General features: G+C 36.5%; 1 protein-coding gene across 3 annotated transcripts in view; it reads right to left on the reverse strand.

Moving 5' to 3' along the window:
• Positions 1-9,707: 9,707 nt before the first annotated feature.
• Positions 9,708-22,461, reverse strand: part of Ttc19 (tetratricopeptide repeat domain 19) — a 53,291-nt gene continuing 40,537 nt past the window's right edge. For 2 of the 3 annotated variants that reach the window (XM_067145422.2, XM_067145420.2), the window contains one exon: positions 9,709-13,805. In XM_067145422.2, coding sequence (XP_067001523.2) covers positions 13,298-13,805 — 508 coding nt within the window. In that variant the 3' untranslated portion in view covers positions 9,709-13,297. Of the gene's footprint in view, positions 13,806-22,461 lie in introns of all 3 variants that reach the window. The other variant, XM_067145421.2, reaches the window with a different exon arrangement.

Raw genomic sequence — 22,461 nt, forward strand, 5'->3', positions numbered from 1 at the left:
AGAGGAAATTGCCTCCATTTATGAACGAATGCTATTCCTGCATTCACAAGTGCTAAATCTATTCTTGGAATAAAACACTTTCTTTCTGAAGCTGAGTCCATCTGAACATCTGCATGAATGGCATTTTTTGTCTAGTTTCCGCAGATTCAATCTTGTTCCATTGCACAGACCAGCTTTATTAACTTCAATAACATCATCACACACTATAGACTCAATGGTAATGTACGTTATTTGGTCATATATCAAGCTATTTAGAACCTATTGGTTGATGATATTAACTTGTTTGTGCCGGCCCCATGGTGTAGGGGTAGCGTGCCTGCCTCTCGCCCGGAGGCCCCGGGTTTGATTGCCAGCCAGGTCAGGGATTTTTCTCTCGACCTGAGGGCTGGTTTGAGGTCCACTCAGCCTACGTGATTAGAATTGAGGAGCTATCTGACGGTGAGATGGCGGCCCGTCTCGAAAGCCCAGAATAACGACCGAGAGGATGCGTCGAGCTGACCACACGGCCCCTCGTAATCTGCAGGCATTCGGGCTGAGCAGCGGTCGCTGGGCAGGCCACAGTCCTTTTAAGGTGTAAGTGCCGCGGGGTTTGGATTAACTTGTTTGTTTCTTGGGTAAAATATTGCTATTTTGGAAAACATTGTACTCTCACTTGGATGAAAACAAGAACCAAGTTAATCTCATAGAATATTTTTTGAAATCTGATTTTGTTGAATCTCGAGAGTGCCATTTAGCCTAGTTCTCCGTACGTGCAACAAAATGACAACCTCACCTAGAGGTATTTTCCATCTCAGCTAAAACATGTCTCTACCATTGAAACATCTACAACGAAGCTTCCAAGATCCAAATTTGTTAAGATGTCATTCCTCAACTTTGTATGTCCAACCCATATGGGGTCGGGTATGAAGTGAGATGAATTTCCTAGCGAGTTCTTACTACCAGATGCCCTTCCTGGTGTCAACCTCATCAGAGGAGTTAATGAGATATATTGAATGACGTGATATATGATAGTGGGAAGGGAGAGGGTGAAATCCCTGCCAACACACAGCCTACTCCTCTAATGGTACCAGAGGTTCTGCTCAAGGCTTTACGTCTCTATCCTACAGACAAATCACCATCAACAGAGTCATATGCCCTCACTCCATATGAGTACTGCAAAAAGGTTTAGAATTTAATCCAGGCTTTTGGCATGCAATTTAGTGATTAGGAAACGCATACCACCACCTCTCCTATCCTGCCAGCCAACATTCTAATGTTGATAAAAAAACACAACACGACTTGAAACGACTAACTACGGTGGCCAATCATTTAGCTTGTATGCCTAAACGATCATTGCCGCCATGCAGACTGTGCTAACAATGGAAACAGTGTGTTTTTATACCCCAGAATGGAAAAAATGATTCATTCATTTGACAGAAACTATTTTTCACTAAATCGTTCAAGTATGAGCATCATCATTGCATTATTCTTGTAACCATATAACTTTGCCTATAAAAATATTTTTCTTTAAAAAGTACAAAAGTTGTGGTTGTGAGAGGTGGTTCTTCTTCTTCTTGTTTCCGAATTTGGCCGTCTATGGACCGCATTGAACCTGCTTTTTCTTCTTCTTCTTCTCCTCCTCCTCCCAGAACCTCTTCATCCATTCACTTCTAATCCTCCTTTCTTTTTCAGATATGACCAATTTGGGTCTACATTTCGATGGTTTATCCTGGAATGTTTTGATGCTGTCCACTCGGCTTCTAAATTCTTTCCTGTTGTGAATCATATCCATTTGTTAAGTCCACTTTTTATTGCATCTGTTTTTACCTCTTTGACCCACTTCGTCGAAGCTTTCAGTCCAGTGATGTACTTGAATATTTTCTTAGTTAGCCCTTTCTCATCCATTCTTTCTAGATGCCCATAGAATTTTAGCCTTTGCTTTCGCATGGTGACAATGATTTTTTCGGTGTGTTTGTAGAGATCATCATTTTTTTCTGTTCCTCCACTGGTATCCCTGTAGTTCCTCTTTGAAGGTTTTGTAAAATGCTCGATTGTTGTTCTTTCGAAAATCATCTTCTATCTTATCAACCTACTTCTATCATAATTTCTTTTCTCAGATCGTATGATCTTAGCTGTTTTCTTCCTCTCTTCCCTGAAAGTTTCCCATATCTCCTCGGTTTTGTTGGAATGCCACCTCTTCCATGCTTGTAGTCTTCTGTCCAAAGCTTCATCACACTTTTCATTCCACCACCTGTGTTTTCGTTTTCTTGCTGGATTCCCCAAACCTTCAGCTGCTCTAAACATTGACTTTTTGATCTCTTCCCAACTGTTCATATTCAGCTTCGACAGTTTTTCACAATATGTCTCTTTGTTTTGTTTCAGAGTATCTGTATCAATTCTAAGCTTCCACTTGATACTTTGTTTGGGTTTGTTTGGTTGGAATCTTACTTTAATCTCTGAGAGGTAGTGATCCAAATCTATGTTTAAGCTTTTTCTCACCTTGACGTTCAAGATTTCCCTTCGGTTTCTGGTCGTAATAGCAACATGGTCGATCTCCCCCAGCAACGTGTTAAGAGAAGCCCATGTTTTCTTCTTGTTCGCGAGTGCCTTGAAGTGTGTACCTAGACATGAGTTTCAAGTGAAAATGTCTGCAGAAACTGATTAATCTTTTGCCATTTCTGTTTGTTCTGTTATGTGCTGGGTAGTTCCCCACAATTTTCTTGTACCTTCTTTCTTTACCTATCTAAGCATTGAAATCACCAACCAAAATTTTCACATGGTGTTATGGAATTTTGGGCGTTGTGCCTTCAAGAATTTCCCAAAAGTCATCTAACTTCTCTGGGTTTTTCTTGTTATCGTCATTTATTGGCGCATGTGCAGCATTGATAATCGTGTATGCTTAACTGCCAGATCTAAAGGACAGAAACGAGATCCTCTCTGCTGCTGAGGTGAAATTGATGATGGACACCAGATGTTACTTTTGACCATAAAGGCCGTACCTAGGATTGTTATATTTGCATTGTGTTTTATTGCCGATTTTCCTTTGTAAATTCTATAACCACTAGATTCCATGTGATTTTGATCAAGGTATCTTGTAGAGAAATGAATTTCATTTTATGGGTTCGTATCGAACTTTGATTAAACAAAATTAAAATAATAAGTGAGTTAAATCCACCCTTTTTTATACAAATTAAATAGTGTTTATTAAACAAACATTTAATGGGACTAGTTTCAACCTATTTAAAGGTCATGTTCAGCCATATCGCATGTAGAACAACGGATTTGAAACACAGTGATTTTAAAGATTGTCTTAAAACATAGAAGTTTGACACTATGAAAAAATTGTTTTTAGAATTTCCTTAAAACACTTATTCACTTAGCTGTGGGAATATATGAGAAAAAGAAGTCTTTTAGTATTCTTCATAGTATTCAAGAACGTAGATACAAGTCGAAATTCACAATCTTGATGAGGTATGGAATTGGGCATATATGCACAATGTTGTTGTTGTAGTAGAGAAGAAGTATTTTGATATTCTTTGTATCACTGTGAAGTGTAGATACACTTTAAATCATTTATAATCTTGATGAGATGTAGAATTGAGCATATGTGCAAAGTAATGTCCTACTTAAAATATGAGTTGAACAAATATATTATTGCAGTGGAAAGGAAATTCCACTGTGAAGTGTCGTTACTGTGACATCAGTCATGACACTTTCATCTGACCATGGAGTGACAGTACAACTGTTTGGGGATGGATCAACACGAGCCATGGTTGCTGAAGACATCTGTGGCAAACAAATTGCAAAGATTCAAGAAGCCACTGTTGCAACCACCTGGAGTCATGTTTCTTTCACTGAAAATCCAGCTGATCTCTCAAGGAGAATCACTTCAGCAGAACTCTTAAGACACAATATTTTGGTGGAGTGGGCCTTCTTGGCTCCGCACATAACGTCAACAACCAGAGCATTCAGAAGAATTTGAAACGGAACTACCGGAGCTGAAGGTCACAGCAGTTACACTGACATTAACATCCGCCAGGATTCTACTCAATAAATTTTCAAGTTATGCCATATAGTAGCATACTGTCAAAGATACATTTATAATTGCACACTCAAACCACTGGAGAAAAAAAAAAAAAAAGGTTCACTAGAAAAACAAGAATCTTACAAAGCAGAGAAACAGGTAGTCAGATGGACCCAATCAGAAGCATTCCCTCTAGTACTACATTGCTTAATTAATAATCAAGACCTCCCAAAGAAGAGTTCTCTAAAGTAACTCAATCCATTTCTGTATAATGATTGACTGATTAAGGTTGGAGGAAGGCTTTGTTTTTCAGAGCTAATATCAGAAAAGAGACATCCTATGCTTCTGCCAGCAAATCATCACATCTCCAGGATTATCATGGATACTGAACATCGTCATCTGAAACACTGTCCCCCAGAAAAACTGCTACATACAACTCGACAACAGTATTGGCCTATCAACGGCAGATGAGAAGCAAAAAAGGTGTCTGAAGTGCTTTTGTTACCATCCTACAGTTCCAGAGGTACACATGGCAGATTTACCAAAAAAAAAAGGGTCAGGTTAGTTGTTTAGCACTTTGTTACCGCAGGAGTGGACCATGGAGGTCCAATATTTTTAATAGAAAGCCACAGAAGAGGCCGCATTTATATTTATAAGAGTTACGTAGCTATGTTTACATGCTTCATGAAAGTTAGTGTCGGAGCTAACGACCAAAGCTTTCTTTGCTGCACTGCAACACTATATAGACAGAAAAGGTTTGTGCAAGCAGCTTTTCTCTGATAATGGGAAGAATGCACTAAAAGATATCCAATCCACTTTGCAAAAAGGATCAACGAGCTTTACCTCCTCACCCGCTCAGCAGCAGATAGAGTGGAGTTTCATTCCTCCCCTCACTGTGGGAAGCAGCTGTAAAGATAATGAAAAGACATTTGCTAACTGAAACAGAGGGATGCATACTAACCTTCAAAGAAACCTACACTATTCTTTGCGATATTGAGGCTGTACTAAATTCACGCCCTCTTATTTCCTTGCCAAATGATCCAAATGATTTACAAGTCCTAACACGTGCACATTTTCTTCTAAGTGACTCGATCATGCAACCTGTGCAAAGAGATGTGTCGAGAGAACCCAATAACCACTAGTCACATTGGCAGCTTTTGCAGAAATTCCGGCAGCGGTTGTTGCAGAGATGGTAGCGAGAATACTTGCAGGAATTGCAAAAACGCATCAAGTGGCACAATACCAATTGATGTATTGATGTTGATTCTTTGGTGCTGTTAATTGAGGATAACATCCCACCTCTAGAGTGGCCTAGGGGTAGGATGATTCAAGCTTACCCTGGATGAGATGGCGAGGTAGGGTTGTCGCTAGACGGCTAGTGGAACTTTTATTATTATTATTATTATTATTATTATTATTATTATTTATTGGTGACAAAAGGTCCCATGAGCCTCTGGCTCGTGATAGGGACAATACAGTATATACTTTTCTTAAGGCGACACAATAATTACATTTCATATATAATAGCTTTTTCTGTAAAGTGACAAGTACATTTTTGGATAACTAAAAGACATTGCTTTTTTTTTTATATTTTTTTCAATGTTAGGATCATAGTATTTCAGAAGTATATTCAGATACTGTATGGCTGTAATATATTAAATATGGACAATATATATATTATTGTATTAATTAAAGCAAGTTATATAGAGATTATATTAAGATATCTGTAAAAGAGTAATATTCCTTCAGTTTTTTCTTAAAACATATAACCGATTTAGAGTTCTTTATAACAGGAGGCAACACATTATATTCCCTAAACATTGATGATTCTATGCCTTTCAATCCATACTTTACTGAATTAGAGTGAGAGGGATATATCCTTAATGATCCTCTAGTTTCATATCCATGAATTTCACTAAAATGGGAGAAGTTAATAGTAGAATAGGTTAATTTCCTGTCTAGCTTATACATAAAGACTGCTGATGAAAATGCAATTTGTTTATGGAATGGCAGAATATTTGACTCTGAAAAAACTTCATGTGTCGATTTGAGGAAGGGGAATCCATACATGATTTTGATGGCTCTTTTTTGTAGGATTTCCAAATTATTAATGTAATCTTTCCTACATCTTCCCCAAATAAAGCTTGTGTATGTTAGATGTGGGTGGATCATTGCATAATATATACACTTCAATTGTTGATGAGAACAATTACTGTATCTTAATGTGTGCATTATTCCTATCAAAAGGGTAATTTTGCTGATTACATAATCAATATGGCTTTTCCAGGAAAGTGTTGAGTATAATATTATACCAAGATACTTCGCTGAGTTGACTCGCTCTATTACTTGGTCCTTTAGGGTAACAGTGTTAGCCACTGTGATCTTATGGGCTGTTTTATGAAAGATTAAGTATTTTGTTTTAGTCACATTTATGATCATTTTTTGAGATAAAGCCCAGTCCAATAACTTGTTCAAGTCACAATTTATATCTTCCATAATTTGCGTTTCACATAGTCCTTTGTAAGTTATTGAGATATCATCGGCAAATACTTTAAATTTTCCCTTTAGTGTTAAAGATTGTATGTCATTAATATAAATCAAAAATAGAATAGGACCTAGTACTGAGCCGGTACTCCCATTTTTGTTTGCCGCTTAGAACTTTTAGTATCATTAACTTTCACTTGAAGCATCAAGAAGATATGCCCTCTTCCAAATGAAAAGGATAATAACAAGGAGAACTGAATTAAAGGCTTCCTGTGATTTCTTTTACTTTATAATATTTGTCACCAAAGATATTATTTCAATATGTCTTTCTTTTAATCCTAAAAAAAAATCTATGTATGTAGAGCTTTGTGTTAGTACACATCATGAGACTATTTAAGTATTTTTACATTAGGTATAAAAATACAATATTTACTTGAAAGAACTCCTTTCAAGAGGGGCAACATGTTATGAAGAGACTTCAATTTTTTATAAATGTATTTATTACTTGAAGTTGACAGTTTCCGAGCCAATTTCTGTTTGGTTGGATAATTATGTATTATTGATAATTTTTATGCATGTAATGGTCAAGTTCTTCATCAAGTTATGCGATAAGTATAAGCAAGATATGTACATACCAAATTTTATAAAATATTGAAGGACCATGAAGGCAGAAATTTCCTATCCTTCAAAATCAATCAAAAACAAGATCCATCAGTTGTATGACAGTTTTTACAGATATGAAGTAGAAAGTATGAATTCACCTATAGCAAATTTAAAAAAATCTAAGTCCAAAACTAGTATTTAATTAAAATATCCAAAATTAGTGGCCAGTCCAGAGGATTAAAATTTTTGAAAGTGAGCAAAACCTCAATGTGTTAAAGAGTGGTATTATTATTCCCTTTCCCCACTCTTCTGGCACACATTTCTGCTTCCATATGTACTGTAACAATCTCTACACCCATTGTAATCCAACAGGCCTACACTAATTTCATCCATCCCAGGTGCCTTTCCCATTTTCAATTTTACGGACTGCTAATTCCACCTCTAACACTGTTATATGATCTTATACTGTTGAGTCATCGCACCGTATTACTACTGTCTCCTCTGTACAATTTCTCAAATTCAGCAGTTTATCAAAATGCTCCTTCTATTTTCTCTTCATTTCTTCTAGATGTGTCATCAACTCTCCACTTTCTTCTTTCATCAGCTTTGTATAAACTCTTTCTTCCCTATTACTTCGTATAATTCCATACAGCATTCTTTTACTCCACAATCTATAAACTGCAATTTTTCACCCCCTTAGCGAAAGAATATCCAAAAATCCTCCCTTAGTGAGCACCTACATTCAAATATAAATGTATCGCCAAAATTTAATTTCTTTATGTTCAGTAGTTTTGGCTTGGCGATGATAAATCATAGGTTATGATTTTCATTTCCACGTTGATGTATAACTAATATAATAGGATTTTAGGGATGTTCCACCATTCAACACAATGTAAAATATTTGAAATTTATTAAGCGAAGACCGGTTTCAACTCCCTTGGAGTCATCATAAGTTCCTCCCCCCCCCCCCCTCTCGTAGCCAACAATAAGCACCACACACACAAACACAGTCGAACAGAGCGCATCCTTCTCTTCTAACAACAGGTCAATGTAAGCGGGAACAAGAGAATTAGTACCATTCAAATCACTTTATAATCAAACCTGAACACACAAATTAGTTTCTCATTTCTTTTCTTTTTCCTCAGACATCCACCTTTAACGATACGGTGCCACAAACCAAGGCCATACCATCATCAATTCTTACATCAACAACAATAGTAGACGACAGTTTCAACTTCAAAAGCAGATGTTCCAGAACGAAGCATGTTCCCCCAACCCCTCAGCTAATTTTAATTACCAATTATTCTTAACATCAGCTCTCCACAAGACCGACAAGTTTGATCCATAGTGTACAAAAGCACTGCAAGATTATGAGACCTAGAGCAAAGCAATTTCTATATTTGTCAAATGTTTCATTGTTAAACATGTCTTATTTCAACTAGTTCATATGTTTTCAAGCTGACTGAAACAAGACCAGCAAGTCTGTTCCATGTTCTACAAACACACGGCAGTATTTTTAACCCAGACCCAAAACTTTCTTAAAGTGTCAAGCGTTTCATGTCCTTGTGTATATAATTTGTCATTACATTTTATGTCAACCTATTGATATGTATTTGGGCAATTTTCATGTTGATTGTTACCAGATTCCCTTTGATTTGTTTTTAATTATTCCGCAAGAACTGATGATGACTCCAAGGGAGTCAAAACTAGTCTTCACTTCATAAATTTCAAATATTTTACATTGTGTTAAATGGTGAAACATCCCTCAAATCCTATTATATTGATGATCGATCGATCGATCGGTCGGTCGGTCAGGACATGTTTTTATATATAGATTATATACTTTTATTTAACCTCTTAACATGAAAGCCCAAGTATACTCGGGGTTTTATATATAAAGTAAAATCCCGAGTATACTCAGGAATGTCGCTCATTGATCGGTACCTAATTTAAAAGCCTGAATATACTCGTTTCTTGTTGTTTCTCAATATTTCTGCCAGATGTTTATGAAATTATTACTTTAGGGTCCTATTTTTGCCAACAGATGTTTCTGACTCAACCGTAGTGGATGTCGGTGACTCAGGCAGTTCGTTTTCGCGACTTTCCAGCGATGTAGCATTGTGTGTTGATCCTTGTTTTAGGGCATTTCACACAGCCACAAACATTTGAACAGTATTGAGTGTCATGTTGTATTACTTGCCATCTGTTTAGTGGTGTGTTATTTATTTTAGAACCCGTAAAAAATATCACGAGTATACTCGGGATTTTAAAGCAGGAACTTTTCGGTGGCTTATATTTCATTGTTAAATTCGAAAAATGTATTTTTATTGTTACCACTGTCATTAGTTTTCAATAAATAGCCCATTTTAACAATAAAAAATTAGGTAAAAAAAAGATCACAATTTTATAAATAATTGGTATGTTAAGAGGTTAAAATTAGGTAGATATAGTTCCTTGAAAATAACTCAGATAACACTGAACTTTCCTTGTTTGACAGTGATCATGAGCTATTTCTGTAAACATCCATTCAACATTTCAATAATCAGGTTAGGAAAAAAAAAGACAGGGAAATAGACTACTAAAGTAAGATCTGGGCTAATAGAAGACAAATGAAGAACAGCTATTTTAGACAGATAGATACAGTAAGATTCCAGAATTCTTGTAAATAACAATACACCATTATTAGAGAAAATACTTTTATATAAATTTTTAATGTAAATACATATTGCGTATTTTGAATAATTCTGCAATAAATACATAAATTGTTATTTTTTATCCTAATCTTTCAATTATACCAAACGGTTATTTCAAACATATTCATGGAAATCCAATGTGAATGAATCTCTTTCTTAAACATATTGCATCATGATCTTGACTGCTGGGGTTGGTTTGCTCTCTCTCTCTCTCTCTTATCTATGAAAGAAAGCAATGCATTCAACTTGAATGTTCTTCAATAATTGGCATTGTCTTAATTAGTTCAGGCTGTTTATACAGTACTGGTACATAAATAAAATAATTACTGATATAATGCCATACGTGAAGGTATGAGTTCATTCTCATTTGAAGCAATATGTTGCTGAATTTAGCAACATTTTTGCAAGTGATGGAAAAATTCTATTCTGACAAAAATGTGGGATTTTTTGTTTCATTTTAGTGTATGCCATTTCTTTTCAGTTTCGACTTAGGTAATCTATGACTGTTAGGATCTTCAGTCTATCAAAACTAATTTATGATTAAATCAAATTTAGAAAATACCTGAAAAAGAAAACATTTAACAACAGATTAAAAAGAAACAATTTAATTAAAAGTAGAATGACATGTTTCATTCTTCATCACCCAATTTTATCAAAACATACTTTTACTTTTTAATTTTGTAATGAACTGATGAATATTATTAAGTATAAAAGAGTGGACACAGGTTTTATCATAAATGGTTTTACCTTCTTAATAACACTCATTAATTCATAAATTTAAAAAAATGATATTGTTACTCATTGGGGGACAAGGCTAACAGCCGTAGTGTATTATGCAGACAATTTTGAAGATTTTAAATCAGTAGTAGATGAACAAAATACAGTTGACACTTCATCAACTGAAATTCTTCACAACTTACTTCAGCACAGTTTATTAAAAAGCAAATTACTGTATAATTCCAATTACCACCTGCACTTTATTTACAGAAATATTGCTCCTTAAATTTGGGTGCAGATCATATTTAAGCCTTTCATATTGTGGTCTCATAATTAAGTGTTCCGAAGAGGCATCAACACAGTAACAAGTCACGCAACTTTGCAAAGATTAAAATCTCACTCCATCGCTCACTTCCGCTTTAGTGGAATCACATGGTGTGGCAGTTGATTACTTTGTGTTCTGAGTGAAGAAGCATCAGTGGTAACAAATGATGAATTCAAAAAAGCGTTATTGATCATTTACCGTGAGTGAGAAACTTAAAGTTGTAACGGAAGCTGAAACTATCAGAAATCGTGCCGCCAACAGAAAAATATTATATTGATGAATCATGTACTGTATTCGCGATTGGAGGAAGAAGGAAATGTTATTAAAAAGTAACTGTGATCGTAGAGCTTTCCGAGGACAGAGTGCACATCTTTCTAAAATTGAAGATAGGCTTTATAAATACGAGACTGAAAGACGTGAACTAGGTTATGGTGAATCGAATGAAATGTGTCAGTTAAAATCATTAGAGATCACAAAGGAACTTAAAAAGGGGGTTTTTGCTGCAAGCCGTGGGTGGATAAGGAACTTTCATCGAAGAAACTGATTGTGTATGCGAAGACATACATCTATTTCACGTCTCCCTGCTGCCTACGAAGAAAAGTTGACAGCCTTTCATCGCCACGTTATTCGTTTGCGGAAGCAAAATTTTCATAATGTTATGCATGTTAGCTGACAGAACCAAACTTCCTCCATATGTGGTTCTGAAAAGAAAAACACTTCCGAAAGGAAATTTTTGTTCGAACCTATGAATTTGGCTGGATAGACAGTGAACTAATTGAGGTCTGAGTGAAGTGTGTTTGACAACATCACCCGGGAGCTTTATTGCAGAAGAAGAGCCTGCTTGTGCTTGACAGTTAACGCGGCTATTCTACAAACGCCATAAAGGAATTGATAAGTAAAGGAAAAACTGATCTGACAATAATTCCAGGAGGGCTGACCTCTATGCTACAGCCACTGGATGTTTGTGTGAACCGGCATTTCAAAGCTATATTGAAATAGCTCTAAACCAAGTGTAGGCGAGTGCCGGCGATCACGAACTGACACCAACTAGATGAGTGAAACGGCCTGAAGTGGAACTTCTATGCAAATGGATAAAGACTGCGCAGGATCGCATCTCCAATGACTTGGTGAGGAAAAGTTTCAAGAAATGTGGAATTTAAAATTCTATGGATGGTAGTGAGGACAACTATGTATGGGAAGGTGACAGTCAACAAAGTTCCAATGGTGGTAGTTCTGATGATGTTGAATTGTGACTGATTTGTACATCGAACTAGTTTTATTTCTCATCATGGTGTTTTTATTATTCTTAAAGTGTTTTAAATTAGCCATTTTGTGACACATTTGCAGAAATTTAAAAAAAATTGATAAGTAAACATGTGATTTACTTTTTTCCAAATGTTGTCATTAGAAATTCAGGTGTATGGGTCTTATTCAGTGGTGGGTGGTATTCAAGATTAATTATACGGTATCTTACTTATCTGTAAATTTGATTTTTTTTTATGTCACTCTATAAGGAAATTAGAAACATAAGCTAAAGTGTTGACTGAGACAGTAAATGAGGTGCATGGCAATGAGTAAAGAATTCATTTACTCAAAGGCCCTAAAGTGGAAGTTATTAAACACAAAGTGTTTCAAATAATCAGGAATTCACACTGTGTGTATATTTTCCAAAGTTGTGGGTGAAATTGAGAATTTATGTGTCAGTGACATTCCTTTGAACTTGCAAGACCATCTTCTTATGATGTTGAACGATCCTTCTCCCGATATAGTACATTTTTGCAAGACTACCGACTTGGAGAAAGTCTGTTTTTAACTGCAGTGGTGGATTTAAATAACTGTTCAATATGATTGGTGAGTGATTTCTTATAATACATACTTAACATTTTGTAATACTGAAACAAAATATTTTGGTAACATATTTTTCAATTTTTACTACATGAAAAAAATATTTTGAGATTTTAGCACATAAAAATACATTTCCTAATTTTTACCTTCAGACTGAAATAAATATGCACCACAACAAACTTCAATGTACACAATTACAGTCAGTTGGAGGAAATTTCTATCAGCTCAACATAAATTAGAAATTGTAAAGAAACCTCATGCAAGGTTCGCTTCACAGCATGCTGTGGGTGATTCAAATATGCACAACATCTACAAAAGAAAAGCTTTTATGAGCTTATTCATTGAACTGTCAAGATAATGGTAAAGCATAACACTATTAACAAGCGCAGTTTATGAAAACAAACACTGTCTATCAATCATTATTTGTTTCTAAGTTAATAGTCTTAGTGTTTGTTTTAAAATAATTTTGAAAGTTATACTAACTCTAGAATAATTCTTCCTGTTACAGTTAACACATTACACGAGATCTTCTGGGTGTTACTGTAATTTGATTTTTCAACTGTGACTTATTCCAGTCATTGTTGTAGATATTTAAGATATTAATGTATTACATTTAAGTTAAACCATTTACTTTTTCTGAGCAACTTTTATTTCATCCAAACAAATACTTGCTTCTCCCAAACCTTCTTTATTATTATGCAACTTAGCAGATTTCCATGCTGCCTCACAGGCATGTTTAGCCTCTTCATACATCTGTTTTTTTAAATATACAGCACCAAGATTAACATAAATTGAAGCAAAGTCTTCCATATCAGGAAGAGACTTTCCAATCTTTACTGCTTCTGTGAGATATTTAATAGCACCATCATAATCATTCTGAAGACAACAAACAGTACCTAAATCATTCAACAACACCACATTTTGCTCACTAACCGGTCCATTAACTTGAACTGACATATCATACGCTGTCTTGAAATGTGAAAATGCTTCTTTGTAATGGCCTTGATCAAGTTCAAATCTAGCATACCAGTCCAGGCTCATAGCCCACAGAAGTAGTGTGTCTTCATCTGATGCGCCTGCATCCACCTTATTTTTTAGATTTTCAATACAAAATTTAAATCCTTCATCAGCTTTTCTGTAACAAAAATAAATAAATAAATAAATAAATAAATAAATAAATAAATAAATAAATAAATAAATAAATAAATAAATAAATAAATATGTAATTCTTAAGTACCTACACAATAAGAAATATAAATGTATTCAAACTAAGTGAAAGATATAAATAACCCATCAAGTACCACTGTACCTAGTTGAGAACAATATGAACATTGCTGAAAACTTACTTTCTTAAGTAATCATATTGAGTGGTTTGTTTTTTCACAATACTATACTAAGTAATTTATTGTAATTATTATTCATGAACCTTGTCATGTGAATAGTAAATGACCAGGCGAGTTGGTCGTGCGGTTAGAGGCACACGGCTGTGAGCTTGCATCTGGGAGATAGTGGGTTCGAATCCCACTGCCGGCAGCCCTGAAATTGATTTTCCGTGGTTTCCCATTTTCACACCAGGCAAATGCTGGGGCTGTACCTTAATTAAGGCCATGGCCACTTCCTTCCCACTCCTAGTCCTTTCCTATCCCATCGTTGCCATAAGACCTATCTGCTACCAGGCGAGTTGGCCGTGCGGTTAGGGGCGAGCAGCTGTGAGCTTGCATCTGGGATATAGTGGGCTCGAATCTCACTGTCGGCAGCCCTGAGGATGGTTTTCGCCATTTTCACACCAGGCAAATGCTGGGGCTGCACTTTAATTAAGGCCACGGCCGCTTCCTTCCCACTCCTAGTCCTTTCCTATCCCATCGTCGCCATAAGACCTATCTGCTACCAGGCGAGTTGGCCGTGCGGTTAGGGGCGAGCAGCTGTGAGCTTGCATCTGGGATATAGTGGGCTCGAATCTCACTGTCGGCAGCCCTGAGGATGGTTTTCGCCATTTTCACACCAGGCAAATGCTGGGGCTGCACTTTAATTAAGGCCACGGCCGCTTCCTTCCCACTCCTAGTCCTTTCCTATCCCATCGTCGCCATAAGACCTATCTGCTACCAGGCGAGTTGGCCGTGCGGTTAGGGGCGACCAGCTGTGAGCTTGCATCTGGAATATAGTGGGCTTGAATCTCACTGTCAGCAGCCCTGAGGATGGTTTTCCCCATTTTCACACCGGGCAAACGCTGGGGCTGTACCTTAATTAAGGCCACGGCCGCTTCCTTCCAACTCTTAGTCCTTTCTTATCCCATTGTCACCATAAGACCTATCTGTGTCGGTGCGACGTAAAGCCACTAGCAAAAAACAATATAGTAAATGACAAAATTTAGCATATAAAAATATAATCTTACTAATGTAATAAATATGTAGTGTTTCTCCATACATGTTGTCCTTTCGTCTCCATTTATACATAATACGGAGATAATATCCATTATATTTCAAAATTTTTGTTCTGTGTGTCTGTCAGTCTGTTTATCATTCTGTTTGAACTGAATAGATGCAAAAATTGCTCATCCAATTTTTACAAAACTTGTTATTATTAAAGTAGAGATTCAGAATTTTTCTACACTATGTTTTATTTCAATCTGTTAAGTAGGGACTGAGAAATTACTTTTTTTAACCTTGAGAATACTACCCCTCAGCCAGAGAGAAGCAAACAAAGAGTTCAGTGACTTCCTGTGTGAACCACCAATACCATTCTCACTAAATAGCTTGACAGAATTTCTCGAAGCTCAGTACTGAAGTTCACGGATAACCGGATTGCGCACTAGGCTATAGAGTGTGGAAATCAAAATACTGGATATAGAAATTTACTAAGGAAAATCAGTTTTCTCAAATATTCTCTCATTTCAAAGAAAAAATGTACAAGTCCATTATTTTAAGACTTAAAAATTAAATCAGAATATAATAACACATTTATTATTTTATTTACTTTTACAGAAATATAGAAATGTTATAACTTACTGCAGAAGGAAAAAGTAATGTTTTTGAAATGGTATTACAGGGGAATTCCATGCAACAAGTAAGAGATATGTTTTCAGTTAAGTTTTCTGAATGCTATGTGCCATTAGAGCAACTATCAGAAACACTAAAAACTTCTGAAGAAATTAGAAGTGTAAATAAACCATATAGATGTACAGATCCTTAAAGATGTACAGTAGAAAATAAGAATAACTCCCCCTGGAAAATTACAAGTCATTAGCCACAAGTCTAAGTATAACCCCTCGTCCACGCCGCGGGAGATGAGCAATATCATAAAGTAGGGAATAGCCTGTGAGGGTGAAGTACAGTGTGTGCCCCAAGACCACTACAGTAGCTGTGAAGGCCCTAAAGGAATCGTGGAAAAGATAGTGGCTAACCGGGCTCTGGTTAAGTCACGACAGCCCTAGCAAGTTGGTGATGGATATAAACTCACTTTGAAGGAAACAAGGAACTATAAGCCGGACAGATGTAACAGTAGCGACCCTAGCGAAGAACAGGATTACAATTGGTACATTGAGTATACAAATAGTGACTGGAAAAGTAGAAGAGGTTGTAGATATGATGGAAAGAAGAAAAATGGATGTATTAGGGCTGGCAGAGACTAAATGGAGGAGGGGGGAGGGAGGGTAAGAGTGAGCTACGGAATGGTTTTTAGTTGTACTGGATAGGAAATTATGAAGAAAAGTAAAATGGAGTAGGAGTGGTAGTGAGTGGGAAATGGATTACAGAGGAAGTAAAGGAGATAAGTGACAAGTTGATGAAAGTCAAAATAACAGTCAAAGGAAAAAGCTGGGAAATTGTACAAGTATATGCTACACAAGTAGGATGCATGCAACAGGATAAAGATGACTTTGAGGAAAAATTGGAGAGACAGTTGAATGGCCAAAACAACATAGTAATGGGAGACTTGAATGCCTATTATCTGCGCACTTTTTAGCGATAGATTTACACTCTAGCGCTGAATCAGTCGACTTCGGTTATCTTCGAGTTTCGTATTGTTAACCTTTGAAACACAAACAAAGAATCACTTATCATCGCCGTGCAACATCTGGCGTACACTCTAAGTACTCGTACTGTTGTTGTTTACACAGCAAAGCCAAACTATATCATTCATGCTAGGAACACGTTTCGCATCGGGAAATGTTATATAGTATTATATATTGTGTGTGTGACACAGTTGTTGGCGTAAGATAATAAAGGTTTAGAAAATTCATATCGATCGATCATATTATCGATTCAATTCAGATTTCATTTCCATTCAGTTGGCAGTACTACCGGAACTGGCAGTGCTCCCTTCTTACTCCTCAACCGAGTACAAAAATCTATCACTAAAAAGTGCACGTACAGTATGTAGGCATGGAAAAGAAGGGGTATGAAAACATACTTGGAGCAGGATAGGGAAGTAGAAATAAAGAGGGGGAGGGGGGGGGGGGGGGGCTACTGGATTTGTGCAAAAGAAATGAGATGATAGTTGGGAACTCATGGTTCAAGAAGAGAGAAAACCATAAGATAATCTGGTACAGCAGTGACTGGTCTAGGATATCCATTGTGGATTATATGATATGCAACTGTGAAATGAAGAGGAATGTTACAGTTGTAAGGGTAATACCATCAGAGGCCCTAGATAGTGACCACAGACTACTGGTAATGAAACTGAAGAAAATGAAGGAAAGAAAGAGGACAGTGAAGCAAGAAAGATGTATCAAAGTATGGAAACTGAAAGAGAAGAAAACCAAGGAAAAAGACCAGGAAAAATTAAGACTGAAATTACCAACATATGATACAAAAGCAGGAGAGGAGGAATGGTAAAGGTTTGAGAAGACATTAGTAAAAGCTGCAGAGGAAGTTTGTGAGAGAATTAGTACCAGGAAAAGATGCAAGGAGACCCTATGGTGGAACGATCGAGTCCAAGTGGCAGTTAGAGATATGACAAAAGAAGAGCCACTACACAAGAGGACAGAGGCATCTAAACTTAGATGGTATGGACACATGAAGAGAATGAGAGAGGAAAAGACACCCAGGAGGATGCAAGAAATGGAGATAACAGGAAAACGACCAAGAGACAGGTGGATAAAAGGAGTGGAATAGTGTGTACAGAAAAGAGGTGAGGATTGGGCAAAAGTGAAGAGGGAGAAGTGGTAGGAAGACAAGAGGAGATGGAGAGGCTTAGGTTCCAAGCGGACCTGGAAACAGCATATGATAATGATGATGATAATGATGATGATTATCCAAGGATCATTCTGAAAAACAATATCTACAAAATTTAAATTCCACTGAATACAAGGACAGACTTTTATAACAGGATGATTGTTTTTTAAAATATGATGTTGTGCAACAGAATTCTTCTTTAACATATACTTTTTGCCAACCAAAAAAAATTATTTCAACCCATGGTGACTGTAGCGTGCAAACTTACAAATACAGTGAATAATCACTTGGTAGTCCCAGTGAACAGCCATGGAAAGCTATCAATCTTTGCATTGGGATTCTAGGTCATCAGGCTGTTGGTCCATATTTTATTAATGATGTCCTCAATGAATACAAATATCTTGAATTACTTCAAAAGTTAGTAGGTCCAGCTAATTCCAATATTGGAGATCAAGATCTTGGTACCAGCTCTACATACAATAGTGTTTTGGGTTTAGGAATATTTCCTAAGCAATTGATAGGAAGAGGTGGTGTTCTTCCCTGCCTTTCTTGTTCAGCAGACAGGTCTCCAATGGTTTGTTCTTAAAGCCATGGGAGAACCTACAAAAATATTGATGACCGGGTGAGTTGGCCATGCGGTTAGGGCTGTGAGCTCGCATACAGGAGATAGTGGGTTCGAACCCCACTGTTGGCGGCCCCGAGGATGGTTTTCTGTGGTTTCCCATTTCCACACCTTAATTAATGCCACAGACGCTTCCTTCCTACTCCTTGGCTTTTCCTATACCATTGTTGCCACAAGACCTATCTGTGTCAGTGCAACATAAAGCAGATTGTAAAAAAATAAAAATACTGATGATATGAAGGATGCTTTAATTAGAGTGGCGAGTGTCAGAAATTAATTTTATAACTGATCAGGATATTGTTTGGCTTCTGAAGGAGGCTTATTCCAACATAAAATTTCAAAACATTCCTAATAGCATTGTTCAAGTGTTATTATCGCCTGTTGTGGTGCTGAGTTTAGATTACACGCATATCTGTCACAAAAAGTTATAAAAATTGTAACACTGTTATGACTCATTGCTGATATAAAGAAGTAATAAACATTGTAATATTTTTCTGTAATAATAAATTTAAAAATATTTGCTAATGTATTCTGATTCATTTTTTAATTCTTAAAATAATGCATTTTTAACATTTTTCTTTAAAATGAACAGGGAGTATTTGATGAGGAAGCAGAGGTGTAGCAATATTAAGGGACAAAGTAAGAAATGTCAAATTCCTTTGTTAATATTAGCAGAGTCAAAAATCTAGGCATGACAAAAGTTGTAGAAGTATAATTTCCAATCTTTTATGTTCCATGTGCCTTTACTGTATGAGGATTTATAACTGAGATATTCACAATTATTACCAGTATCATATTTTTCACAAACTTCCATACTGGTATATCTCCGGAAATATTAGAGCTAACTAAAATGTGTATATTACATAGTATTGCAGCAACAATTACAGAAACTAAACCATCAGTGACAGGTACACATCAGCTAGTATATGATAAAAATATCCATTTAAAGGCTGTCACTAATGTGGTAGCATTAAGAATGAGAAATAAACGAGCATCATAAAAAACAATCAACACAGCCAATGCAACCAGAATTTATGAGAATAAAGAAAGAGAATATGAACGTAGATACTGTCAATAATAGAATCACAAAGAGTAAAAATATATGAGCAGGCTCACTTAAACTAATTAAATAAGTAATAACATCGACTATATAATTCAATATTATGTGCACTCAACCGCACAAAAATTGGCCGGCAAAAAATTATTTAATTTTATACTTTCTCGAACTGTGAGAATATTCGTAAACTGTGGATAACCAGTAGCCGAAGCGATAATGCTTGGAACCTTACCACCTGCACAGTATGTCACAGTATGTTCATCTTATTCCAAACAAGAGGATTTTGAAAGCAATCTTTCTTTGATGGCCAATTTTTGTGTGGTTGAGTGTACCTATGACAATAGGAGTCCCTTTCTAACCAGATATTATGAATAATTATTTTAACAAAGTTCACAACACACTACTGCATTGTGTATTACTGAATGACCATAAGTTGAGATTTGCAAACGTGGTAAGTAGAAGACAGAACGTGAAATTATGAGAAAATTTTGGTTATGTAGAATAGAGCCTACCTGAAAATTCTGTTGGAAAAAAAAATAGTCTATATTAATAAAATAAGAGTTTTGTCTGTACTTCAGTAAGAATTAAAACAAAAACTGTATTTGCATGTTGGTCATATCCAGGATAAGAAGGAATTTTCATATGTACATATGTATGTACGTATGTATGTACGTACGTACAGGTATCGTGCAGAAATGGCAGAACATAATTTAATAAAAATTTGTATTTAAGGTCAGGGGAGATGGACTACAATCTAGGCTATAACTAATTTTATTCTCACTGGATGAAATAGTACTTTAGGGGAAGGTCTAAAAATTAGATCTTCCATGCCTCATACATTTTTATAATAGAAAGGTTTCTGTCCTGATACTGGAATGTATTGTCTGTCCCAGAGTGAGCCCTAAGCTGACACAAGATCTGGGAGAGTTACTTCACCAAGTGGAACAGCCTCCATCTAAACATTGGCAGGGAGGAGCTGGAGAGTTTGAAAACCTTTCTTTTTTATCTTGCCATTCCCTCGATCGCACACACACGCACACACGTAATTACAGGTACTGACACACTAGTCCATCAGAGTATTTGAGTTACTTCCCTGTTATGGAGGTGATGAAAGGAATGGGGCATTAGTACATGTAACGAAATACAGCAGAACAGTTCTTCACTACTGGATGCTATATGCAGATACTACCAGCAGCAGGTGGAAGGCGAAGTGCAAGCTTGACTGAAGAAATCCTACTTATGGCTGTCGATTGTGAGGCATTATCTCACAACCAACGTGCGTGCAACTTGGCAGTAAAGGAAAAGAGGAATTCATTGACATTCTACTAAAAACTGGAAATGGAATATTACAGGGCTCTGTTGATAATATCACCATTCCAGCATCACTGACTAGCACTGTTCAGTCTCATGATGACTTCACTGACATGTTTTCCAAGACATTTGCATATCCATGGTGCACAACATACAGTAGAACTCTGCTAATTTGAACCTGAAGAGTCCAGGAAAAAAAAAAAAAAAAAAGAAGCCACACTCACCCAAATTTTGAATTCAAATTCAAAATGTTCTCTATTTTTTTTTTCTTTCTTCAGTGGTTCCTCAAGTTGCAATAATGACAGTAGAATATGGCAAAACAATAACAGACCATAAAACCGAACACAGTATTCTATCATTAAAAAAGAAATCACTTCAAAAATAGAGAACACACATCAATCATGATAATACAAACATTATTAAACATTATTAATCCTCCACAACTTGTTTAAAAAAGCTAGTAATTTTGCTTTGTTTCTCTGAATTTATTTGCATGATTAGCACAAGTTCCTCAAATTTATTTATTGATTGAAGGAGGTAATCACTTCTCTTTTGTTGTTCCTTGTTAACAAAGCCTAGCCTAACTGCTGTGGCTTCATCCTTATGCAATTAATGATGGATATTTTACCAAGTGTCCACCACACTCACCCCTTCCAAGATTTCAGTAGCCAGTGGAATGTCTCATTTCATCTGCTGATAGCTGTTACTCAACTCCATACAGAGTTCTGTGTTTAGGTTTAGGCCTAATAAGCAGATTTTCCTTGTTACCAAAACTTAATGTTTGCTACCTAGAAGACTATTCAAGGAACATACCCAAAGGCGACCAAAAACATGAATCATTTCTTAGCTTCATAACAACTACGGTTCCATTTGCAGCACCAGCATGATTTTAGACTTCTTTTTCCTTCCACCCAGGCAGTGTTCCATCATCATTGAAACATCATATCTTGAAAACATGAGAATCCTAATTTATATTTTTACTTACATCATATACCGGGCGAGTTAGCCGTACGGTCAGGGACACACGGATGTGAGCTTGCATCCGGGAGATAGAGGGTTCGAATCCCACTGTCGGCAGCCCTGAGGAGGGTTTTCCGTGGTTTCCCATTTTCACACCAGGCGAATGCTGGGCTGTAACTTAATTAAGGCCACGGCCGCTTCCTTCCAACTCCTAGGCCTTTCCTATCCCGTCGTCGTCATTAGACCTATCTGTGTCGGTGTGACGTAACGCAATTAGCAAAAAAAAAAAAAAAAAAACAACACTTACATCATACATATGTCATCATTATAGACCGTTATGCCTTTCAGCATTCAGTCGCAAGCCTCTGTGATTTTACTAAACATTGTCACAATCCTCTATTTGCAACTAGTGCTGTGGCCTCATTTAGTTCTACACCTCTTATTTTTAAATCGTTAGAAACATCGTTGTCTTCGTCTCCTTCTAATTCCCTTACCCTCCATAACAGAGTCCATTATTCTCCTAGGTAACCTATTCTCCTCACATGGCCCCACCACCGAAGCCAACTTATGCGTACAGCTTCATCCATCAAGTTCATTCCTAAATGAGCCTTTATTTCCTCATTTTTGTACCCTCCTGCCATTGTTCCCACCTGTTTGTACCAGCAATCAT

This window comes from Anabrus simplex, chromosome 4 (assembly GCF_040414725.1).
Source record: "Anabrus simplex isolate iqAnaSimp1 chromosome 4, ASM4041472v1, whole genome shotgun sequence".
Lineage (NCBI taxonomy): Eukaryota > Metazoa > Arthropoda > Insecta > Orthoptera > Tettigoniidae > Anabrus > Anabrus simplex.